The sequence below is a fragment of the Salmo salar genome, chromosome 15, assembly GCF_965601325.2.
Source record: "Salmo salar chromosome 15, fSalSal1, whole genome shotgun sequence".
NCBI classification, from domain to species: domain Eukaryota; kingdom Metazoa; phylum Chordata; class Actinopteri; order Salmoniformes; family Salmonidae; genus Salmo; species Salmo salar.
Window position 1 is genome coordinate 70243580 of NC_138305.1, and position 27058 is coordinate 70270637.

General features: G+C 42.9%; 1 protein-coding gene across 2 annotated transcripts in view; it reads right to left on the minus strand.

Annotated features, from left to right (window-relative positions):
* The window catches only part of LOC106571967 (uncharacterized), a 78731-nt gene that overhangs the window by 21252 nt on the left and 30421 nt on the right, over positions 1–27058 (minus strand). For both annotated transcript variants that reach the window (XM_082961999.1, XM_045695934.2), the window contains exons 3-6: positions 15257–16589; positions 14841–15066; positions 14443–14682; positions 14015–14207 (exon numbers count right to left, since the gene is read on the minus strand). In XM_082961999.1, the coding sequence (XP_082818125.1) occupies positions 14015–14207; positions 14443–14682; positions 14841–15066; positions 15257–16589 (1992 nt within the window). The remainder of the gene's footprint in view (positions 1–14014; positions 14208–14442; positions 14683–14840; positions 15067–15256; positions 16590–27058) is intronic.

A 27058-nucleotide genomic window follows, 5' to 3' on the forward strand; every position in this document is an offset into this window, starting at 1 on the left:
GGTGTTTTTCAGAGTCAGTAGAAAGGCCTCTTTAGTGTCCTACGTTTTCATAGCTGTGACCTTAATGGTCTACCGTCTGTAAGCTGTTAGTGTCTTAATGACTGTTCCACAGGTGCACGTTCATTAATTGTTTATGGTTCATTGACCAAGCATGGGAAACAGTGTTTAAACCATTTACAATGAAGATCTGTTAAGTTATTTGGATTTTTAAGAATTATCTTTGAAAGACAGGGTCCTGAAAGAGGGACGTTTCTTTTTTTTTTTCTGAGTATATATATTCAGAACCATATCCCTGTAATGCTTAGAGAAGATCTTATGTCAAGTGTTATTATTTTGGGGTGTTGCTGAAGTGCCAACAGTCAGTATCTAAATAATGTGTGTGAAATACTTGATAGTGTATGTGACGTAAACAGAGAGGTCTGCTTTTTGGGGGACCTGAATATTGACTGATTTCCATTAAGCTGTCCGCTCAAGAGGAAGCTTCTTACTGTAACCAGTGTCTGTAATCTGGTTCAGGTTATTAATCAACCTACCAGGGTGTTGATCATCAGGATCAAGATCATCCACATGTATGGATCACATTTTTACTAATACGTTAGAACTCTGTATCCCTACCCATTGATCACAATATAGTGGCTATATCCAGGAGAGCCAAAGTTCTAAAAGCTGGGCCTAAAATAGTGTATAAAAGATCATACAAAAGATTTTGCTGTGACTTATGTGAATAATGTAAAATATGTGTTGGTCTGATGTGATTAATAAGGAGCATCCAGACGCTGCAGTTGATGAATTTATGAAATTGCTTTGTCCAATTATTGAGAAGCATTCCGCTGTTAAGAAACAAACTGTTAGAACTGTTAAGACTCCATGGTTTGATGAGGAATTAAACAACTATATGGTTGAAAGAGATGGGGCAAAAGGAGTGGCTAATAAGTCTGGCTCCACATCTGACTAGCTGGCTTACTGCAAATTGAGAAATGAAGTGGGTGGGGGGGGGGGGGGGGGGGGGGGGTACTTTAAATGAAATTATGGGCAGAAAGACTAAATCAACTCCATCTTTCATTGAATCAGAAGGCTTATTCATCACAAAACCATTTGATGTTGCTAATAATTTGAATGATTGGCAAAGTGGGCAAACTTAGGTAGGAAATGCCAACACTGAACAGTGAGCCATCGTATAAATGCATAGAAAAACTAATAATAATGAAAGAAAAGCATTGCAAGTTTGAATTTTGTAAAGTAAGTGTGGGAGAGGTGGAAAATTATTGTTATCGATCAATAATGACAAACCTCCTGGCATTGACAACTTAGATGGAAAGCTACTGAGGATGGTAGCTGACTCTATAGCCACTCCTATCTGTCATATATTTAATCTGAGCCTAGAGGAAAGTCTTTGTCCTCAGGCCTGAAGGGAAGCCAAAGTCATTCTGATACCCAAGAGTGGTAAAACAGCCTTTACTGGTTCTAACAGCAGACATATCAGCTTGCTTCCAGCTCTTAGAAAACTGTTGGAAAAAATAGTTTTTGAACAAATACAATGTTATTTCTCTGTAAACAAATTAACAAGACTTTCAGCATGCCTATAGAGAAGGGCACTCAACATGTACTGCACTGACACAAATGACTGATGATTGGTTTAAATAAATTGATAATAAAAAGATTGTGAGAGATAGACTTTTAGATCTCAGTGCAGCCTTTGATATTATTGACAACCTGTTGTTGTAAAAACTACCAGCTGAATCTGGTAATGAATGGTGTGGCTGTTGAACTAGTTGAGGAGAGTAAATTAGTTGGCGTTACCTTAGATTGTAAACTGTCATGGTCAAAACATATACAGTGCATTTGGAAAGTATTCAGACCCCTTGACTTTTTCCACATTTTGTTATGTTACAGCCTTATCCTAAAATTGATTCAATAGTTTTTCCTCGCTCATCAATCTACACACAATACCCCATAATTACAAAGCAAAAAAAGTTTTTTATAAATGTTTGCAAATGTATTAAAAATTAAAAACTGATATATCACATTTACATAAGTATTCAGACCCTTTGCTCAATACTTTGTTGAAGCACCTTTGGCAGCGAGTACAGCCTCGAATTCTTGGGTATGACGCTACAAGCTTGGCACACCTGTATTTGGGGAGTTTCTCCCATTCTTCTCTGCAGATCCTCTCAAGCTCTGTCAGGTTGATGAGGAGCGTTGCTGCACAGCTATTATCAGGTCTCTCCAGAGATGTTCAATCGGGTTCAAGTCCGGGCTCTGGCTGGGCGACTCAAGGACATTCAGAGACTTGTCCAGAAGCCACTCCTGCGTTGTCTTGGCTGTGTGTTTAGGGTCGTTGTCCTGTTGGAAGGTGAACCTTCGTCCCAGTCTGAGGTCCTGAGCAGATTTTCATCAAGGATCTCTCTGTACTTTGCTCTTTCCCTCTTTCCCTCGATCCTGACTAGTCTCCCAGTCCCTGCCACTGGAAAACATCCTCCCGACATAATGATGCCACCACCATCCTTCACCGTAGTGATGGTGCCAGGTTTCCTCCAGACATGACGCTTGGCATTCAGAGCATTGAATCTTGTTGAGAGTCTTTAGGTGTATTTTGGCCAACTCCAAGCAGGCTGTCATGTGCCTTTTACTGAGGAATTTTTCCTAAAAGTTCAAACATGGTTACATTTCATTCAAATGTTTGTAATGTTCTAGGAATGTTCTCCAACTGTTTTGAAATTGGGAATGTTCACAAATAGTTCAGAGAACATTAAGAAACAACGTTCTTCAGTAAAAATGTTAGTACTTCAGCATAATGTTTCCTACAAGTTTACTCATGGTTCTATTTAAACTCATGTTCTCAAATTGTTCCAAGAACGTAAAGAAACAATGTAATTCTGTGGGAATTTCAGTACTTCAGCAATAATGTTTCCTCATGGTTCTATTTCAAGTAGTTCTCAAATTGTTTATAGAACGTTAAGAAACAATGTTCTTCTGTGGGAATTTCAGGACTTTAGCATGATGTTTCCTCATGGTTATATTTAAAGTTCAGAGAATGTTCTAAGAATTATATACCATGAGATCCTGAGGCCCATTGCCGTGACATTTATCCGCTGCCATCATTGAGCATGTTTGGGATGCTCTGGATCAACATGTATGACAGCATGTTCCAGTTCCGGCCAACATCCAGCATGTTCCAGTTTCCGCTAATATTTACTGGCTTCTGTCTAGCCACTCTACCATGAAGGCCTGATTGCTGGAGTGCTGCAGAGATGGTTGTCCTTCTGGAAGGTTCTCCCATCTCCACAGAGGAACTCTGGAGCTCTGTCAGAGTGACCATCGGGTTCTTGGTCACCCCCAGAACAGAGCAGCACGTCTTGCTCTTCATTGTAATCAGAGGGCTGATATAAATACTATGCATGGCCTTCTCTCTTGGCTAAGAATTGAGGAGACTGACTGCATCACTTCTTTTAATATAAGAAACGGTGTGTTGAAAATCCCAAATTGTTTGCATAGTCAACTTACACACACAGCTCTGACACACACACACTTACCCCACCAGACATGCCACCGTCAGACATTTTCAGTCCCCAAATCCAGAACAAATTTAAGAAACCGTACAGTATTTTATATAGAACCATTATTGCATGGAACTCCCTTCCATCTCATATTGCTCAAATAAACTGCAAACCTGGTTTCAAAAAACAGATAAAGCAACACCTCATGGCACAATGCCTCTCCCACCTCGATAGTTTGTGTATGTATTGATATGTAGGCTACATGTGCCTATTCATTTTTTTTTAAATGTAGTTCTGTCCTTGAGCTGTTCTTGTCTATTGATGTTCTGTATTATATCATTCTGTATTATGTTTCGTTTTGTGTGAACCCCAGGAAGAGTAGCTGCTGCTTTTGCAACAGCTAATGTGGATCCTAATAAAATACCAAATGTAATCAAATTTGTAACAAAATGTGGAAAAAGTCAAGGGATTTGAATACTTTCAGAATGCACTGTATTTGTAGTATAATGGACAATAAAGATACTATTATACTTAACAAAAGTATAAACCTAACATGCAACAATTTCAAAGATTTTACAGTTCATATAAGGAAATCAGTCAATTGAGATAAATTTGTTAGGCCCTAAGCTATGGATTTCACAACTGGGAATACAGATATTCATCTGTATTAAATAAAGGTAGAGGCGTGGATCAGAAAACCAGTCAGTATCTAGTGTGACCACCATTTTCCTCATGCAGCGCGGCACATCTCCTTCGCATAAAGTTGATCAGGCTGTTGATTGAGAGGAGTGGGACAACATTGCACAGGCCACAAGGGCTGTGTAAAGTTGCTGGATATTGGCGGGAACTGGAACATGCTGTCATACACGTCGATCCAGAGCATCCCAACCATGCTCAATGATAGCAGCGGATAAATGGCACGGCAATGGGCCTCAGGATCTAGTCATGGTATATAATTCTTAGAACATTCTCTGAACTTTAAATAGAACCATGAGGAAACATCATGCTAAAGTACTGAAATTCCCACAGAGAACGTTGTTTCTTAACGTTCTATAAAAAAATTTGAGAAAACTACTTGAAATAGAACCATGAGGAAACATTATTGCTGAAATTCCTACAGAATAACATTGTTTCTTTACGTTCTTGGAACAATTTGAGAACATGAGTTTAAATAGAACCATGAGTACACTTGTAGGAAACATTATGCTGAAGTACTAACATTTTTAATGAAGAACATTGTTTCTTAATGTTCTCTGAACTATTTGTGAACATTCCCAATTTCAAAACAGTTGGATGACATTCCTAGAATATTACAAACATTTAAATGAAATGTAACGATGTTTGAACTTTTAGTAAAAATTCCGTTAAAGGAATGAAATAGCAATACTTTTTGGGGTCAAGTTCCTTAAATGTGCTGAATGTTCCAAAAGCCAAGCAATCATCCTGCACCATTCCAAGGATGTTGTGGGCGGTTGTATGCAAAATAACCATAGGACAACCACGCTCTCACCAAGCTCTAAGAAACATATGGTTCTCAGAAAGTTGTGTGCTAGCTGGGGAATTTTTGTATGGTGGTCAAAAAGAGTATCGAATTTGGTTAACAAAAAAGTTGTGAATTTGCTATGTGAGGCATATTTGATTGAATAGAACTTTCGTAATATTTAGTTTGTTTTACGAATGCACTGATATAATTGGGCGCACGTGGCATTTCGGAAACTTTTAAAAAAACAACTGTGTATCAGAGGTGTGCCTGTTGTTCACACACGTATTTGCCCTCTCATTGTCTAGAATGGTCCTACCTGATCTCGGCTCATCCTGCCTGCTTCCATCATAGACAGTACAGTGCTTGCATCTTTGAGGACATGTATTTCCATTGTTAGAGCGGTTACTTGTCAATATAATAGATCATCTTTGGTTACATGCGTCATAAAAGAAAGGGTAAGGGATAGCAATGGGCGGCTCCAGGGAGGGGCTTGACAGTGCTGAAGCGTCCTCAAAAATAGGCCTAGCACCCCCAAGAGACCATTAGTACCATAGATTGGTGTTTGTGAAGGGGTGCTTTTAAACTGCCCCAGCGAAGAATTCCTAGTGACACCACTGGACATGACAGATTTGTTCCATACAGATAGTGTGTATTCTAACTTCCTAATTCATCTTCTGTTATTATAAAGCAGAGGTACACAAAACTAGTACTTGGACGCAGTATACACTCCCTTTTCATAAGAAACAGATTTTCAGGATTTTCAGATGGCTAATCAATGACACAAATTGATCAATGAAGTGCCAAGGAGACACGACAAGTACGACCGCCAGCATGGTAGACCCCTGTCATGGAGGGACACGCGGTACATTCATTTCTCTTTCCTTCAGACATGTAGCCCCCTTTTATGATCACTGTTATTGAAGCCTGCCTGTATATACCGGAAAGTATACTATGGGTCCTGCCATGAGGTCTGGAGCGTTATGGCACAGGCACTAGAGGAATTGTCCTCTAACTACAGTGGTCACTGGTTCAAGTGCCGCTTTAGCTGTTCTCGCTTTAATCTCTATATTGATGGAGGAATTTAAATGACCCCTGTATTCTTTCTTACTCCGGGCTTTTGTTGAAGTGTTCCCTTATTGGCTTTGGGATGTGTGTGTGCAGGATGCTCCTTAACAGAGGAAGAGCCTCCCTGTATGTTAGCACACAATGACATCTGCTAGGGCTGATTTTCTTTCTACACTGAACAAAGATATAAACGCAACATGCAACAATTTTAAAGGTTTTACTGAGTTACAGTTCATATAAGGAAATCGGTCAACTGAAATAAATTCATTAGGGCCTAATCTATGGGTTTCATATGATTGGGAATACATATATGCATCTATTGGTCACAGATGCCTTAAAGAAAAGTAGGGATCAGAAAACCAGTCAGTATCTGGTGTGACCACCATTTTCCACATGCAGCGCGACATCTCCTTTGAATAGAGTTGATTAGGCTGTTGATTATGGCCTGTGAAATGTTGTCCCACTCCTCTTCAATGGCTGTGTGAAGTTGCTGGATATTGGCAGGAACTGGAACATGCTGTCGTACACATCAATTCAGAGCATCCCAAACATGCTCAATGGGTGACATGTCTGGTGAGTATACAGGTCATGGAAGAACTGGGACATTTTCAGCTTTCAGGAATTATGTACAGATCCTTGCTACATAGGGCCACATTATCATGCTGAAACATGAGGTGATGACAGTGGATGAATGGCACCACAATGGGCCTCAGGATATCGTCACGCTATCTCTGTGCATCTAAATTGCCATTGATAAAATGCAATTGTGTTTGTCCGTAGCTTATGCCTGCCCATACCATAACCCCACTGACACCATGGAACTCTCCTTTGACATCAGCAAACCACTCGTCCACATGACACCATACACGCTGTCTGCCACCTGCCTGGTACAGTTGAAACTGTGATTCATCCGTGAAGCGCACACTTCTCCAGCGCGCCAGTGGCCATCGAAGGTGAGCATTTTCCCACGGAAGTTGGTTACGACGCCGAACTGCAGTCAGGTCAAAACCCTGGTGAAGACGACGAGCATGCAGATGAGCTTCCCTGAGACCGTTTGACAGTTTGCGCAGAAATCTTTGGTTGTGCAAACCCACAGTTTCATCAGCTGTCCGGGTGGCTCGTCTCAGACCATCCCATAGGTGAAGAAGCCGGATGTGGAGGTCCTGGGCTGGCGTGGTTACTCGTGATCTGCGCTTGTGAGGCTGGTTGGAAGTACTAACAAATTCTCTAGAATGACATTGGATGCGGCTTTTGGTAGAGAAATGAACATTTAATTCTCTGACAACAGCTCTGGTGGACATTCCTGCAGTAAATGCCAATTGCACGCTCCCTCAACACTTGATACATCTGTGGCATTGTGTTGTGTGGCAAAACTGAACATTTTAGAGTGGCCTTTTGTTTTCCCCAGCAAAAGGTGACCTGTGTAATGATCATACTGTTTAATCAGCTTCTTGATATGCCACACCTGTCAGGTGGATGGATTATCTTGGCAAAGGAGAAATGTTCACCAACAGGGATGTAAACAAATTTGTGCACAAAATTTGAGCGAAATAAGCTTTTTGTGTGTATGGAAAATTCTGCGATCTTTTATTCAGCTCATGAAACATGGGACCATCACTTTACATGTTGCGTTTATATTTTTGTTCAGTGTAGATAACATTAAAATGTAACACACAGTAACCAAAAACCTGATCTAATTTGCATAGTCATACTGAGTTTGCACCATACTTGCAACAAACAGTACAATGTTCGCCACAAGTTTCCCCAGAGTCGAAGCAAATTTGCAGCAACAGTTAGCCAAAAAACTAATTTGCATGTGAAAATATGAGTGGTAAATTAGCTAAAATATTTTCCACAACTGCTTGCCAGAAGCCTGTTTTTTCGATAAGGGTGTGTTGAGATTCTAAATTGATCCTGTTGTGACCCTACTATTTAGGATAATCTAGATAAGGTCACTTCCAATCCACCCAATGTTGATCAAGGCTATAATGATGACGTACAGATAACAATTTATGCACTTTATCAGACTTTCATATGATAATTTGTCAGATTGAGGTTAAAGTGTGTCTATTGTGCATTTGGGAGAAGTATGTCTTTAAGGCATCTGTTTAGATTGTAAAAGCAACTATCAGCTGTACGCTTAATTCTTAAAAAGTAACATTAGCAAGTGAATGAAACTGCAACCTTGCAGCAATCAAGTGACTTGGATATACCGTCCATAATGAACAATTAAACTAATTACGACCAGGGCATTAATTGTGTGTAGTTTTATCATCTCTTTCACTGGACTTTTACAGCATCTGATATGTCTACGGCAGAAAAACGCTATCCGAAAATTAAATGAGGACATTTCAGGAATAAACATCTTATTGTCACAGTCATTTTAGTATTAGTATTGGGGATTTTTACATGACACTTGCTCGGGGGTACGTGAATGTGATATATTCTCAGCATAGCAGAATACCACAGACACACAATGTACGAGCGCACTGTTGAAACACTATTCTAATGTCTGGCCAGTAGAGGGTGCTTGTGTTTAACAATTTTAACAAGTTTAACAAGAAGAGATGATAAAATGGCAGATACACTATATATACAAAAGTATGTGGACACCCCTTCATATTTGTGGATTCGGCTATTTCAACTACACCCATTGCTGCCAGGTGTATAAAATCAAGCACACAGCCATGCAATCTCCATACACAAACATTGGCAGAAGAACCGCCTTACTGAAGAGCTCAGTGACTTTTCAATCGTTATAGGATGCCACCTTTCCAACTAGTCAGTTCGGCAAATTTCTGCCTTGCTAGAGCTGCCCCGGTCAACTGTAAGTGTTGTTATTGTGACGTAGAAATATCTAGGAGCAAAAACGGCTCAGCCATGAAGTGGTAGGCCACACAAACTCACAGAATGGGACCACCAAGTGCTGAAGCGCGTAGCACGTACAAATCGCCTGTCCTCGGTTGCAACACTCACTACTGTTAGCCGGGAGCTTCATGAAATTAGTTTCCATGGCCGAGCAGCCGCACACAAGCCTAAGATCACCATGCGCAATGCCAACGTGGAAACATCTGGAGTGATGAATCACGCTTCACCATCTGGCAGTCCGACAGACTAATCTGGGTTTGGCAGATGCCAGGAGAACGCTGCCTATCCCAATGCATAGTGCCAACTGTAAAGTTTGGTGGTGGAGGAATAATGGTCTGGACTGGTTGTTATGGTATGGGCTAGGCCCCTTAGTTCCAGTGAAAGGAAATCTTAAAGCTACAGCATACAATGACATTCTAGACGATTCTGTGCATCCAACTTTGTGGCAACAGTTTGGGGAAGAAATGTTTTGTCGAGATCGGTGTGGAAGAACTTGACTGGCCTGCAGAGAGCCCTGAACTCAAGCCCAATGAACACCTTCGGGATGAATTGGAACGCCGACTGCAAGCCAGGCCTAATCGTCCAACATCAGTGCCCGACCTCACTAATGCTCTTGTGGCTGAATGGAAGCAAATCCGAGCAGCAATGTTCCAACATCTAGTGGAAAGCCTTCCCAGAAGAGTGGAGGCTGTTATAGCAGCAAAGGGGGGGACCAACTCCATATTAATGCCCATGATTTTGGAATGAGATGTTCGACCGATACTTTTGGTCACGTGTATTTAGAACTGTTTAACAGAAAGCAGATTGTGGAAAAAATACCCATAATGGTTAGCTACACCTATCCAGTTCCTTCAGATCTGCCAACACTAAAGGAATAGTACTTTTCCTTAATCATGAGGACCAAGCAGGTGCACACCTCCTGGAGTGTCTCCATTAAAGTATTGAGTAACATTGGCAAAATAAGAAATGGGGAGTGCTCCACCAAGCATTCCTATAGTTCATTCAGATCAGCAAAACCTGAGGTGGTAAAGGATTGGGGTTATTTGAATGCGGCCTAAATTTAGCTTGTCACTAAATACAGTATATGAGGTATTGGTCTGGGGCTAGATGTCTCAGTCTGTGTCCTACCATAGTATTGGTAGTCAAAAGTTATCTCAGGTAGCGTGATAGGTCATGACTCAGTCCACATCTGCAAAATACCAGTTAGGGTATGATTGCTTAAAATTATCATTTGATTAACTTGTATGTGAATCTGACACATACATGATCGATATTCAAAATTCAATTGATCATGTATAGCTATTTTTTCCATATGAATGGTGAGGGCTGATGGGAGACACTTGTGGTCACATTGAAAGGGTATTAGCAATGAGGTTGCTTTCCTCAGATGTGTTCAGGACTTTTAACTGCCAAAAATAAAAACGTAACCACAGAAAAACTCAAAAGAAACTAGATGTACATAAAATGCATGTCTGTTGTGTGGTGGATCCTTCGATGGTATAGAATAATGCTTGTGTACTTGACCAGGTTACTAAATGTGTAACTGGGAACTATCGTTCTTCCATGTGTGAACTGAAGCCCATTCATGTGCAGGATTCAAACAGATGTTCATTGATGCACGTTATCCCAGTTACCCATAAACTATAACCCAACGGTAAAGCAAAGGAGCAACTGTCATTTTGTGAGTGATAAGTTATTTCCAAAAAGGAATTATTGGAAGGAGCATTTTACAACTCCTGCTGATTTGTCAGGCATTTCAGTATTGAGCACGTCAGTGGCATTGGCCAGCTAGGTACTTCAGCCTTCTTCACTGAAATGAATCAATGTGTCTGGCATTCACTGCTTGTCAGGATCCTGGGGGAAATCCTTCCTGGCATCTGGTCATCCTCTCAGGGCCTCCATGCTGCAGCTGAAAAACTGCTCTGCTCTCCAATCTCTCCCGAGTCCCTGTTTGCATGGACTCCTCTTTCCCTCTGGTTTGAGTGTCTTAAATGTAGAGTATGTCTGTGTGTGTTGATGTCTCGGTGTGTGTGTGTGTGTGTGTGTGTGTGTGTGTGTGTGTGTGTGTGTGTGTGTGTGTGTGTGTGTGTGTGTGTGTGTGTGTGTGTGTGTGTGTGTGTGTGTGTGTCTCTGTATTTTTGAATGACACTCCAGGTTGTTGAAGATCAAAATTCTTCATTACAAAAAATGACAAAAGTTCCCCTTAAAAAGAAGAAGTTTGAAGACCACACAGGGCCAAAAAAAAGGCAAATACAATAAAAAAAGGTTACCCTTTGGAATTGTTTGAGTTTGTGTTTCATCAACAAATGATATGTACTGCAATATTAAGATATTTCTTTGCTAAATGTACTAACTAGAACCTGCAAAATCATGTCAGTTGCTGGCGAGTGTGAGAAGTCAGAAATTTGTTGGGAAAACATCTGATAGACCATTTAACACTGCGGAACATGAGAACTCTTTTGAATACTAAATCTGAAGTGGCATGGGTAAAGGGGCAGCATTTACCAGAGGGCAAAGCAGAGGACCCTTGAAGACCAAGTGCCTCTGTGGACATTAGTGAAAAGGACCAATGTCCAAACTCTCAATTTCTTTGGCAGGGTGGAAAGGTTCAAACTCACTGAGGGGAAAACTGTGCTCAAGAATGTATCTAGAGACCCTATCATGCATACCCAGGTGACAACCAAATCAAGGCCCCATTCAACAGCACTGAACATGTCAATGGTCTGATATGGAAAAGGTGCAAAAGTGAGCATAAGCACTGGCTGGTACTGCCTTTGTTGGAAACAATTACTATTGCCATTACAGAAAGCTATCCACCAACACTTCCAGATGCTGCTCTACTGCCCCATTCCCTCCGTTGCTGCTTTACCCTACCCGCTGATGCCTCCACATTGGCCCGACATATGTCCCATCATGCTGTGTCAGCAATGTCGACACCCAAAAACGTACGATTGTTATGGACAACTATCTGGCCAAAAGGTCTTTAACTGTGTGCGTCTCACAGATACGGAAAACAGTTTATCCCTACTTGTATTCTCTGGTACAGCCAGAGGAGGATGGGCCTCCCCTCAGTCTGGTTAACCTCAAGGCTTATCCCCCCCCCCCCCCCCCTTTGCGACAACTTGACATTAAAAAGGCTCTCTGGGGCCTCCCGGGTGGCGCAGTGGTCTAAGGCACAGCATCACAGTGCTAGCTGCGCCACCTGAGATTCTGGGTTCGAGCCCAGACTCTGCCGCAGCCGGCCGCGACCGGGAGGCTCATGGGGCGACGCATAATTGGCCCAGTGTCGTCCGGGTTAGGGAGGGTTTGGCCGGCAGGGATATCCTTGTCTCATCGCGCACTAGCAACTCCTGTGGCGGGCTGGGCGCAGTGGGCGCTGACCAGGTCACTAGGTGTACGGTGTTTCCTCCGACACATTGGTGCAGCTGGCTTCCGGGTTGGATGTGCATTGTGTCAAGAAGCAGTGCGGCTTGGTTGGGTTGTGTTTCGGAGGACGCATGACTCTTCGCCTCTCCCGAGTCCATACGGGAGTTGCAGCGATGAGACAAGACAGTAACTACTACCAATTGGATACCATGAAATTGGGGAGAAAAAGTGGTAAAATAATAATTTAAAAAACTAATAAAAAAAAGGCTCTCTGGGGATATAGCAAAAAGTTGCCAACTATGGTAGCTTTCTTTCAACCACATGTATAAGCTGTACCCTTTATGAACAGATGCTTCCCATGTCTGGATAGATAGTGAAGGCTCAGGTGAATATCATCATCCTTTCCTATGATGAATAGCTGAAGCTTTATTTTAAACAGCAAAGACAGCCTTGTAGATGTGGTTTATAAGTGAAGCAATGGAGCTGGAGTAGCTAGTCATGTGGCGATGAGCTCGATCTTGCATGTAAAGACTAATGCATCTCTAGAATGGCAATTCTCCTCCCTCCTCGTCCACTCTCCTTCATGAGCACTAGTCTGAATGTACAGTGTGTTTGTGTGTGTTGGCGTCCCGCGTGTATGACACTGCAGGTCATTGAAGATAAAAAATGTTTCATTATAAAAATGGACAAAAGTGCAGGTGCGTGGCGCTCGTCCTCTCTCCTCCATGAGCACTGATATGAAAAGACAGATTACATGAAAGCCACAGGAGGAGGTTGGTGGCAATCCTTGGCCTCTTCTACATTACTCTATAAATCTAATCATAAGCAAGACTGGATGATTCTGTATATTCCTCTGTACACTCCCCCGGTAACTGGTCCAACTCCATTGCGCAAAGTGTTCAAACCAATTCCTCCAAAAGCTCAACTGCTCTGGTTTGAGAGGCAGAAAATGTGTTATCGCTCGCATTGATCTGTATCGCCTGTGTTTTTCATCCATTGTTGAATTAATCTATTTCCCATATCAGGCACTACTGGATGGCTTGAGAGGCCTTGTGTTTGGACACAGTGCGCAAACATTCATTTTCTTTGACTCAGAGGGAATGTTTGTTTTCTAACTGCTTAGAACTAAAACCATATTCATGTGTCACTCAGTGAATGTTTTGTGCTTTCCATGAAGCAGTGATTTCTATCTGTACAACTTGTATAACCTATTATTTATTTCCTGAGACAATACTCTGTGCATTAGTAATTGTGTGAAGTATTTACTAGTATTTGTAAGACTGATGTAGTTATATTTTGTTGCCGTATAAGGCTCTTATTGAACCTGATTTATTATTTGTCAAATAAAAAAACATTGACAACTATTGAAATACTGGACTGTAGAAAAATGGTGGTATTGAAGTAGAATCATCTCTGAACCCAACTATACTAAACATTCTTCTACTATTTGGTAACTGAGGAAATGTAATTTGGATTGTTAATTGGTTCGGCTTGTTTTCTTTTTCAACGTTTCCAACTAGCTGAAGAAAAACATTTTATAGCACAATTGCCAACATTAGTACAATTACTCACTGCTGCCGACTACTGCAAATAACTTTGTATCCCTACACCTAAAGATTGTGTGATGGCAGAGGTAACGTTATAGCTGGTGTCTGATGAATACCAACTGAGTGAAAGTAAAGTATTCTTGTGTTGGATATGTGTTGGATATGGATGTGCTGTGAGTGATACATACTCGACTTGTAAAACATAGATGATTCTATGGATGTGGCCTGTACTGCAGTGAGACTAGGGTTGCAGGATAATGGAGATGTAGATGTGTCAGCTTCCTTGTCCTCAACTTCTTCAGCCTCCTTCTCCTCTTCATCACCCTCTTCTTCGGGCCACTCCGCTGACAACCTCTGGGGAATCCTAGCCGACCTCTGACCCTGAGGTCAAAATATTCACAGAGGTCAACATCAGCTAATTTGGGGTTTAATTAACTAATACTATGTGAGCGAGTCAAAGTGTCAGCTTTATCTGTTTCTAAGGCGAACGTAATCTCAGCACACATTCATCAACAAAATGAAACAAGCACAACATGCAAAATGAAACAAGCACAACATGCAGAAGAAAGAAAGAAATTACCAAAAAGGGAGAAAAAAAAGTTTAGGCATTGGTTACCTTAGGGCCAGGTTTGGCTGCTGCTCTCCTCTGTGGGCGTTGCTCGGCATTGGTCTCTTGGGAGTCAGATAGGGTCTTCATAGTGGCAGCCGCATGCCGGAGGATGCAGTCTGTGCCACAGTAAACAGAGTCGGGCAGAGCGTACATACTGCACCCTGGGCCAATGCACTGGGGCAGGGAACTGTCCGTCTCCATTTCAGCCTTAGCAACCACTTCAGTCTCCTCCTGCGCCACAGCCTCCTAAGACCAGACTCGCTTGTCAGCCTAGATCTCAAACATGCAACTAAACACCATTGTAAAATGGGCAGTCCAAAGCAAGGGAAACCAAATCACACTACAAACTAGAATTGATTTCCATTCTTCCTCGCAAAGGAATCAGTATGCGTTTCTTTTCTCACCTTACTGGCCTGCTCCTCATGCACTCTCTCCTCCTCCCCAGAGGAGGGCAGTGTCAGGCAGTCAGGGGGGCTCTGCTGGGGGTCTGCCTGGCTCTGGCTCTTATTCGTGCAGTTGGGGCAGATCCAGTCCCGTCCGCTCCTCTCCAGCTTGCTGCCCTGCGTCTCGCTGATGCCAACGCAGTCGCCATGGAACCACTCCTGACAATTGTCACAGGAGATCATGAACCTGGACAAGGAATCAAACGGGCAATAAGAAAATGACAACTAAAGAACAGCAATTAACTCCAGTCCATAACCATCCAAAATAAAAAGTATGGCAGATGAAAAGAGCTGAGATGTGGTGCTGCTATACCAACAACATTAGGCTTGCTTGTTTTCAGAGGTGAATATTGTCCTAGACAACGCTACACACATACCTTTTATTCTGCCTCTGTCGACAGATGCAGTAAAGGGCATTGGGGTTGTAGCCCTCACTGTCCGATGTGCTAGAATACTCTGACTTTTCTTCCTCGATCCTCTCCTCCACCTCGTCCTTCTCCTCCTCCACCTCGTCCTTCTCCACCTTCTCCACCTCGTCCTTCTCCACCTCGTCCTCCTCCACCTCGTTCTCCTCCACCTCGTTCTCCTCCACCTCGTTCTCCTCCACCTCGTCCTCCTCCACCTCGTCCTTTTCCTCCTCGTCCTCCTCCACCTCGTCCTTTTCCTCCTCGTCCTTCTCCTCCTCCACCTCGTCCTTCTCCTCCTCCACCTCGTCCTTCTCCTCCTCCACCTCGTCCTTCTCCTCCTCCACCTCGTCCTTCTCCTCCTCCACCTCGTCCTTCTCCTCCTCCACCGTTACATTATCATATTGGCTGGGCTTTTCTTCTGTTGTCTCTGGCTCTAGATCAGACTCGAGAGGAGGCATAGACTCGGAGCTGGACTGTTGAGAAGGAGAAGGGCTTTGCGGTTCAACCACTACAACAGCCTCCTCGGGACTCTGCTCCCTCTCCTCCTCCTGAGGCTGATACACCTGCTGCTGTTCATACTCTTTTACAAAAATCACGTCTTCTTCATCTGCAGTGCTCGACTCTGGCTCTACCCTCCTACCCCTCCCACGCCCCCTACCTCTCCCTCGTCCTCTCCCTCTACCTCTACCCCTTCCCCTAGCCCTGCCTCTCCCTCTGACCCCTCTGCCTCTGGCCTCACCTCTCCCCCTAATGCTCAGCCGCTCCTGAAGCTGCTTCAGGGTCAGCTCATCACTGTCCTCCTCTATACTGGAGGCAGCTTCCATGTCACCACTACCCCCATAGCTAGGAAGGGCAGCCATAATTTGGGCAGGGGCAGCCGTGGTCCTGTCCTCCTCTTTCTTCTCCCAAAGTAGGGAAAAAGCCGTGCTGAATGCAGATCCAAAGTCCCGCCAAGAGGAGGGGTCTAATCTGCCACCTGGGCAGGGCTCTAGGGCCTCTGAGGCAGGCTCTGTGTCCATTGGAGTAGGGGAGCTCGTCTCGGAGTGTTCCAGGTCAGCTGGGGCGCTCCTTCTCCCCCCTCGCCCACGTCTTGAATAGGTCTGGGCCGGGCGGCCTCTGCCCCGACGTGTGGGTAGGGGCGGAGATTCTGGATCTTCAATCTCATCCAATCCCACAAACTCTCTTCTGGCAACCGTGGTCCGCCTGAAGCCCCAGGTCTTTTTGAACTCGCTGATGGTCGGCCTAGCACCCCTCTCGGCCCCCTCCACCTGCTGCTCTGCATTACCATCGCCTCTGTGCTCCTCTACACCAAGAAGAGAAGAGCAGGGATAGAAAAACAGATAAAAAAAGGTAGCAATATGATGTAGAAAGTAAACAGTTTAAACATCAAGCAGCAGTTACTACTCTTAAACCTTTGGATGCCGTCTACCATAGCGCCATTCGTTTAATCACTGGTGACAGTTTTAATACTCACCACAGCATCCCGTTTCAAAAGTCCTGTAGATCAATTCATTACTCCCTTTTTGTTTACAAAGCCCTACTACACAAGCTTCCAACTTACCTAACTTCGATGTTACAGAATTAAAAAAAACATGAGATACCAAACCCGCTCACAAGGTTGGTTAACCCTCGAGGTTCCTTGGGTCTCCACCTCATTGCTGGAACCAACTGCAAAATACACTGCAATAAGCTATGGATGGCGCTTGGGCAATTTAAAATATTGATTAGGGAACTATTTTCTGAGGAATGTGGCTGTTTTTGTTGATCGTTTGTTGTGCTGTATTTTAGTTTGCTTTGTACTGTCCGATTTTGATTTTGTCTATGAATTGTATGTGCAGGGCTCCCTTGCGAAAGAGGTCCTGGTCTCAATGGTGACTCCCTGTTTAAATGAAAAGGTAAAATAGCTGGTCAATTTCCGCAACAACTAAGAGCTTTGGTTCAACTTTTCCTCAGCTTTGGTGCCCTGGCTACCACGTTGTAACAGCATGAAGCAAACCAATGCACATGCACAGATACCGGGTGTTTCTCAATATGCATACTACCGTGCTCCACACTCTCATGCTCAGAGTGCGTTCTCCCAGGACGTTCTCGAGTAAGTTCTTGTTAGGAAGAGAGTCTGAAGAACGCATAAAACATTCCATTTGAGAAGCACTCACACCCTGTATTACCTCACGCTGCACCTCCCCATTCACTGACCCTTCCTCCAGCCAGGACAACGGCAATAGAGACCAAACAAGATATACACCAGACAAATGTTTTACTTCATAACTATCAGCTAGCTATAATAAACAAAAGTATAAAACGCAACATGCAACAATTTTAAAGATTTGACTAAGTTACAGTTCATATAAGGAAATCAGTAATTTGAAATAAATAAATTAGGCTCTAATTTATGGATTTCACATGACTGGGCAGGGTTGCAGGCATAGGTGGGCCTTGGAGGGCATAGGCCCACCCACTGGGGAGCCAGGCCCAGCCAATCCGAATAAGTTTTTCTCCACAATAGGACTTAATTACAGACAGAAATTCTCCTCAGCAACCCACCCCTCCTCAGACGATCCTGCAGGTGAAGAAGCCGGAATTGGCTGGCCTGGGCTGGCGTGGTTACACGTGGCAACAGCTCTGGTGGACATTCCTACAGTCAGCATGCCAATTGCACGCTCCCTCAAAACTTGAGACATCTGTGGCATTGTGTTGTGTGACAAAACTGCACATTTTAGAGTGGCCTTTTAATTGTCCCTAGCACAAGGTGCACCTCTAATGATCGTGCTGTTTAATCAGCTTCTTGATATGCCACACCTGTCAGATGGATGGATTATCTTGGCAAAGGAGAAATGCTCACTAACAGGAATGTAAACAAATGTGTGCACAAAATTTGGAACATGCTTATGGACCATATCTGTGATTTTTGTTTTCAGCTCATGAAACATGGTACCAACACTTCAAATGTTGCTTTTATATTTTTGTTCAATGTATATGTGAATCGTAATAATGTAGCTAATCAGATTGTTTAACAGGCAAAAATGACCTAAAACTTATGTTATGCAAGGTAGATGTAAATTCTTCATGGGTAGTTGGCTAGTTAACAATTCTTTATGGCTATCTGGCCAGTTAATCCTATTGACCTATTATGGGCTTGCGACCGACGCACACTAGTGGCTTTGTAGGCAGGTAAACATGCCAAAATTAACATAGGTTTATAAATACATGCTATCAAGATAAAATATTGTAGTCAGGCAACATATGAAATGTGAACAGGCAACATTTCATTCTGAAATCTGACCGTATTTTAATGGCCGCCAGTTATTTCAAGAAATGTTGCATAATTATTTGTTGTTGCGTCATATTCTTTACATACTTTCCGTTGAAGTTTGTGTCGATGCATACTCCAAAATATGTACAAATGGAGTACGCATTCGAGAAGTGTCCTGCGTGCGTTGTTTCGCATACTTTGATTTGGACATATGAATAAAAATAAATATTCCCTCGTTATGTCGAGATCACAGCTTATTTATCTCATGATCACGACATAGCAAAAAAATTTTGTCGAGATCACAAGATAAACTCTATAAATAGGAGTGGACGTATTGATGATAGATTGACAGTATGGCTGAGGCAGCAGAGCCCACGGTGAATCAGTGCATACGTATTTATTTATTTTTTTCACCTTTATTTAACCAGGTAGGCCAGTTGAGAACAAGTTCTCATTTACAACTGCGACCTGGCCAAGATAAAGCAAAGCAGTGCGACACAAACACAGAGTTACACATGGGATAAACACACGTACAGTCAATAACACAATATAAAAATCTATATACAGTGTGTAAAAATGTAGTAAGATTAGGGAGGAAAGGCAATAAATAGGCCATAATGGCGAAATAATAACAATTTAGCAATTAAACCCTGGAGTTATAATGTGCAGAAGATGAATGTGCAAGTAGAGATACTGGGGTGCAAAGGAGCAACAACAAAAAAATAACAATATGGGGATGAAGTAGTTGGGTGGGCTATTTACAGATGGGCTGTGTACAGGTACAATGATCGGTAAGCTGCTCTGACAGCTGATGCTTAAAGTTAGTGAGGGAGATAAGACTCCAGCTCCAGTGAGTTTTGCAATTCGTTCCAGTCATTGGCAGCAGAAAACTGGAAGGAAAGGCGGCCAAAGGAGGAGTTGACTATGGGGATGACCAGTGAAATGTACCTGCTGGAGCGCGTGCTACAGGTGGGTGCTGCTATGGTGACCAGTGAGCTGAGATAAGGCAGGGCTTTACCTAGCAAAGACTTATAGATGACCTGGAGCCAGTGGGTTTGGCGACGAATATGAAGCGAGAGCCAGCCAATGAGAGCATACAGGTCGCAGTGGTGAGTTGTATATGGGGCTTTGGTGACAAAACGGATGGCACTGTGATAGACTACATCCAATTTGCTGAGTAGAGTGTTGGAGGCTATTTTGTAAATGACATCACCAAAGTCAAGGATCAGTAGGATAGTCAGTTTTACGAGGGTATATTTGGCAGCATGAATGAAGGATGCTTTGTTGCGAAATAGGAAGCCGATTCTAGATTTCATTTTGGATTGGAGATACTTAATGTGAGTCTGGAAGGAGAGTTTACAGCCTAACCAGACACCTAGGTATTTGTAGTTGTCCACATATTCTAAGTCAGAACCGTCCAGAGTAGTGATGCTGGAAGGGCGGGCGGGTGCGGGCAGCAATCGGTTGAAGAGAATGCATTTTGTTTTATTAGCGTTTAAGAGCAGTTGGAGGCCACGGAAGGAGTGTTGTATGGCATTGAAGCTTGTCTGGAGGTTTGTTAACACAGTGTCCAAAGAAGGGCCAGAGGTATACAGAATGGTGTCGTCTGAGTAGAGGTGGATCAGAGAATCACCACCTGCAAGTGCGACATCATTGATGTATACAGAGAACAGTCAGCCCCAGAATTGAACCCTGTGACACCCCCATAGACACTGCCAGAGGTCCGGACAACAGGCCCTCCGATTTGACACACTGAACTCTATCTGAGAAGTAGTTGGTTAACCAGGCGAGGCAGTCATTTGAGAAACCAAGGCTGTTGAGTCTGCCGATAAGAATATGGTGATTGACAGAGTCGAAAGCCTTAGCCAGGTCGATAAAGACGGCTGTACAGTATTGTCTTTTATCAACGGCGGTTATGATATCGTTTAGGACCTTGAGCGTGGCTGACGTGCACCTATGACCAGCTCGGAAACCAGATTGCATAGCGGAGAAGGTACGGTGGGATTCAAAATGGTCGGTGATCTGTTTGTTAACTTGGCTTTCGAAGACTTCAGAAAGGCAGGGCAGGGTAGATATAGGTCTGTAACAGTTTGGGTCTAGAGTGTCTCCCCCTTTGAAGAGGGGGATGACCGCGGCAGCTTTCCAATCTTTAGGGATCTCAGACGATACGAAAGAGAGGTTGAACAGGCTAGTAATGGGGGTTGCAACAATTGCGGCAGATAATTTTAGAGAGGGTCCAGATTGTCTATCCCAGCTGATTTGTAGGGGTCCAGATTTTGCAGCTCTTTCAGAACATCAGCTATCTGGATTTGGATCTGAAGGAGAAATGGGGAGGCTTGGGCAAGTTGCTGTCGGGGGTGCAGAGCTGTTGACCGGGGTAGGGGTAGCCAGGTGGAAAGCATGGCCAGCCGTAGAAAAATGCTTATTGAAATTTTAGATTATCGTAGATTTATCGGTGGTGAGAGGGTTTCCTATCCTCAGTGCAGTGGGCAGCTGGGAGGAGGTGCTCTTATTCTCCATGGACTTTACAGTGTCCCAAAAGTTTTTGGAGTTGTGCTACAAGATGCAAAATTCTGTTTGAAAAAGTAAGCCTTTGCTTTCCGAACTGCCCTGAATCAATCTTCTATGCCTAAAACAGTCACTGCTTGGGCATTTTTGTGTCTTTTTAACACTTATACCTCGTAGTCAGGCTCTGGTTCAGAGACTCTCTTCATCGTCTCTCTCCCATTTCTAGAGTGTATTGGTTCCTAACTTCCCTGAAAAGTTGTATGTCTCGGGGGCTATTCGATGCTAATGCAGTACACCACAGGATGTTTTTGTGTTGGTCAAGGGCAGTCAAGTCTGAAGTGAACCAAGGGCTATATCTGTTCTTAGTTCTACATTTTTTGAATGGGGCATGCTTATTTAAGATGGTGATGGTTTTTGCCTGCCATATGAGTTCTGTTATACTCACAGACATCATTCAAACAGTTTTAGAAACTTCAGAGTGTTTTCTATCCAAATAATATGCATATTCTAGTTCCTGGGCCCGAGTAGTAGGCCGTTTAATTTGGGTACGTTCTTCATCCGGCCGTGAAAATGGACCAATTAGTAGATTTGGATAGAAAACACTCTGAAGTTTCTAAAACTGTTTGAACGGTGTCTGTGAGTATAACAGAACTCATATGGCAGGCAAAAACCTGAGAAAAATTGAATCAGGAAGTGGGAGAAATTAGAAATGTACTTTTTCTTTTGAATCCCTTGAGAAACTACAGTGACATAGGATTTACGTTGCACCTCCTAAGGCTTCCATTGGCTGTCAACAATCTTTAGGAACTGGTTTCATCCATCACCTGTTACCGAGCACAAAATTGTGGCTCAGTCAATCAGTGGCCAATCTGAGAACAGGTGTCTCGTGACGCGCATGCACGCGAGTTCGCTGTTTGTTATTTTTCTTCTGGGATGAATACCTATTGCCCGGTTGTAAAATTATCGCAATTTTACGTTAAAAAATACCCTAAAGGATTGATTGTAAACATCGTTTGACATGTTTCTACAAACGGTAATGGAACTTATGAACTTTTCGTCTATGGATTTGGGCCCACGCCACATGGCATTTTAAAGTGTTCTGGATGGGTCAACAAAACGGAGGTATTTGGACATAAATGATGGACTTTGTAGAACAAATGAACATTTCTTGTGGAAGTGGGAGCCCTTCCGAGTGCATTCCGCCGAAGATCAGCGAAGGTAAGAAAATATTTCAAACATATTTTTTAGAGATTTGTCGACGCCGTGGTTGTAGGCTAACTGTATAGCTTAGCATTGAAGGCTAATTTCTGTACTCAGAATATTGAACAATGTGCTTTTTCCGTAAAGTTATTTTGAAATCTGACACAGTGGTTGCATAAAGGAGTAGATTATCTCTAATTCTTTAAATAATTGTTATACATTTTGTCAACGTTTATGAGTTCTTCTGTAAATGAATGTGCCCATTCACCGGAAGTTATGGGGAGAAAACATTTTCTGAACGTCACGCGCCAATGTAAAAATTGGGTTTTTGGATATATACTGCTCAAAAAAATAAAGGGAACACTTAAACAACACAATGTAACTCCAAGTCAATCACACTTCTGTGAAATCAAACTGTTCACTTAGGAAGCAACACTGATGGACAATAAATTTCACATGCTGTTGTGCAAATGGAATAGACAACAGGTGGAAATTATAGGCAATTAGCAAGACACCCCCAATAAAGGAGTGGTTCTGCAGGTGGTGACCACAGACCACTTCTCAGTTCCTATGCTTCCTGGCTGATGTTTTGGTCACTTTTGAATGCTGGCGGTGCTTTCACTCTAGTGGTAGCATGAGACGGAGTCTACAACCCACACAAGTGGCTCAGGTAGTGCAGCTCATCCAGGATGGCACATCAATGCGAGCTGTGGCAAGAAGGTTTGCTGTGTCTGTCAGCGTAGTGTCCAGAGCATGGAGGCGCTACCAGGAGACAAGCCAGTACATCAGGAGACGGGGAGGAGGCCGTAGGGGGGCAACAACCCAGCAGCAGGACCGCTACCTCCGCCTTTGTGCAAGGAGGAGCAGGAGAAGCACTGCCAGAGCCCTGCAAAATGACCTCCAGCAGGCCACAAATGTACATGTGTCTGCTCAAACGGTCAAAAACAGACTCCATGAGGGTGGTATGAGGGCCCGACTTCCACAGGTGGGGGTTGTGCTTACAGCCCAACACCGTGCAGGACGTTTGGCATTTGCCAGAGAACACCAAGATTGGCAAATTCGCCACTGGCGCCCTGTGCTCTTCACAGATGAAAGCAGGTTCACACTGTGCACGTGACAGACGTGACAGTCTGGAGACGCCGTGGAGAATGTTCTGCTGCCTGCAACATCCTCCGGCATGACCGGTTTGGCGGTGGGTCAGTCATGGTGTGGGGTGGCATTTCTTTGTGGGGCCGCACAGCCCTCCATGTGCTCGCCAGAGGTAGCCTGACTGCCATTAGGTACCGAGATGAGATCCTCAGACCCCTTGTGAGACCATATACTGGTGCGGTTGGCCCTGGGTTCCTCCTAATGCGAGACAATGCTAGACCTCATGTGGCTGGAGTCTGTCAGCTGTTCCTGCAAGAGGAAGGCATTGATGCTATGGACTGGCCCGCCCGTTCCCCAGACCTGAATCCAATTGAGCACATCTGGGACATCATGTCTCGCTCCATCCACCAACGCCACGTTGCACCACAGACTGTCCAGGAGTTGGCGGATGCTTTAGTCCAGGTCTGGGAGGAGATCCCTCAGGAGACCATCCGCCACCTCATCAGGAGCATGCCCAGGCGTTGTAGGGAGGTCATCCAGGCACGTGGAGGCCACACACACTACTGAGCCTCATTTTGACTTGTTTTAAGGACATTACATCAAAGTTGGATCAGCCTGTAGGGTGGTTTTCCACTTTAATTTTGAGTGTGACTCCAAATCCAGACCTCCATGGGTTGATAAATTGGATTTCCATTGATTATTTTTGTGTGATTTTGTTGTCAGCACATTCAACTATGTAAAGAAAAAGTATTTAATAAGATTATTTCATTCATTCAGATCTAGGATGTGTTCCCTTTATTTTAATGTTCCCTTTATTTTTTTGAGCAGTGTAAATATGAACTTGATCGAACAAAAAATGCATGTCTTGTCTAACATGTCCTAGGAGAGTCATCTGATGAAGATTGTCAAAGGTTAGTGCTTAATTTTAGCTGTATATCTGGTTTTGTGACGGTTATCCGTGCTTGGAAAATGGCTTTTTTCTTTCTTTTGCTAAGGTGCTATCCTAAAATAATCTAATGTTTTGCTTTCACCGTAAAGCCTTTTTGAAATCGGACAATGTGATTGGATTAACGAGTAGAGTATCTTTAAAATGCCGTATAATACTTGAATTTTAATTTTGAGATTATTTTGGGGGGAATTTCGCGCCATGCTATCTCACTGGTTGTTGTCCAACCAATCCTGTTAACGGGATTTTATCTCGAAGGGGTCCTCAAGAGGTTAACCTCTATGGGCTAAGTGGGACCAAATCGTCCCACCTACTCAACAGCCAGTGGAATCCCGTGGCGCGATATTCAAATACCTTAGAAATGCTATTACTTCAATTTCTCAAACATATGACTATTTTACACCATTTTAAAGACAAGACTCTCGTTAATCTAACCACACTGTCCGATTTCAAAAAGGCTTTACAACGAAAGCAAAACATTAGATTATGTCAGCAGAGTACCCAGCCAGAAATAATCAGACACCCATTTTTCAAGCTAGCATATAATGTCACAAAAACCAAAACCAGAGCTAAATGCAGCACTAACCTTTGATGATCTTCATCAGATGACACTCCTAGGACATTATGTTATACAATACATGCATGTTTTGTTCAATCAAGTTCATATTTATATCAAAAACCAGCTTTTTACATTAGCATGTGACTAGCATTCCCACCGAACACTTCCGGTGAATTTACTAAATTACTCACGATAAACGTTCACAAAAAACATAATTATTTTAACCTGTTATGGCTAGGGGGCAGTATTTTCACAGCCGGATAAAAAACGTACCCGATTTAATCTGATTATTACTCCTGCCCAGAAACTAGAATATGCATATAATTATTAGCTTTGGATAGAAAACACTCTAAAGTTTCTAAAACTGTTTGAATGGTGTCTGTGAGTATAACAGAACTCATTTGGCAGGCCAAAACCTGAGAAGATTCCATGCAGGAAGTGCCCTGTCTGACAATTTCTTGCCCTTCTTGATTATCTCTATCCATTACAGAGGATCTCTGCTGTTACGTGACACTTCCTACGGCTCCCATGGGCTCTCAGAAGGCGGCAAAAAGCTGAATCGTGCCTTTGCAGGCTCTGGCTGAAAAAAAGTAGCTTGTTTGGGTAGTGGCTGGTTACAGTACTGTGAGACTCAGGCGCGTGCCCGAGTCGACCGAATGCTTTATTTTCTTTTGTCTGTTTACCTAAACGCAGATTCCCGGTCGGAATATTATCGCTTTTTTACGAGAAAAATGGCATAAAAATTGATTTTAAACAGCGGTTGACATGCTTCGAAGTACGGTAATGGAATATTTAGAAATCTTTTGTCACGAATTGCGCCATGCTCGTGACCCTTATTTACACTTCGGATAGTGTCTTGAACGCACGAACAAAACGCCGCTGTTTGGATATAACTATGGATTATTTTGAACCAAACCAACATTTGTTATTGAAGTAGCAGTCCTGGGAGTGCATTCTGACGAAGACAGCAAAGGTAATAACATTTTCTTATAGTAAATCTGACTTTGATGAGTGCTACATTTGCTGGGTGTCTAAATAGCTAGCCGTGATGGCTGGGCTATCTACTCAGAATATTGCAAAATGTGCTTTCACCGAAAAGCTATTTTAAAATCGGACACCTCGATTGCACAAAGGAGTTCTGTATCTATAATTCTTAAAATAATTGTTATGTTTTTTGTGAACGTTTATCGTGAGTAATTTAGTAAATTCACCAGAGGTTTGCGGGGGGTATGCTAGTTCTGAACGTCACATGCTAATGTAAAAAGCTGGTTTTTGATATAAATATGAACTTGATTGAACAAAACATGCATGTATTGTATAGCATAATGTCCTAGGTGTGTCATCTGATGAAGATCATCAAAGGTTAGTGCTGCATTTAGCTGTGGTTTTGTTTTTTGTGACATTATATGCTAGCTTGAAAAATGGGTGTCTGATTATTTCTGGCTGGGTACTCTGCTGACATAATCTAATGTTTTGCTTTCGCTGTAAAGCCTTTTTGAAATCGGACAGTGTGGTTAGATAAAGGAGAGTCTTTAAAATGCTGTGAAATAGTCATATGTTTGAAAAATGGAAGTTTTTGTATTTTAAAGGAATTTGTAATTCGCGCCACGCCTATCATTGGATATTGGAGCAGGTGTTCCGCTAGCGGAACGTCTAGATGTAAGAGGTTAAGAATTATAGATACAGAACTCCTTTATGCAATCGCTATGTCCGATTTTAAAATAGCTTTTCGGTGAAAGCACATTTTGCAATATTCTGAGTAGATAGCCCGGCCATCACAGGCTAGCTATTTTGACACCCACCAACTGTGGTACTCACCAAACTCAGATTTACTATAAGACAAATTGGATTACCTTCACTGTTCTTCGTCAGAATGCACTCCCAGGACTTCTACTTCAATAACAAAATGTTGGTTTGGTTGCAAATAATCCATAGTTATATCCAAATAGCGGCGTTTTGTTCGTGCGTTCAAGACACTATCCGAAGGGTAAAGAAGGGTGACGCGCCCGGCGCGTTTCGTGACAAAAAAATTCAAAATATTCCATTACCGTACTTCGAAGCATGTCAAACGCTGTTTAAAATCAATTTTAATGGGATTTTTCTTGTAAAAAAGCTATAATATTCCGACCGGGAAACCCTGTTTTCGTTCAAAGACTGAAAATGTAAACATGGTGGAGTCTCGTGCACGAGCGCCCCAGTCTCATTGTTCTCAGATCG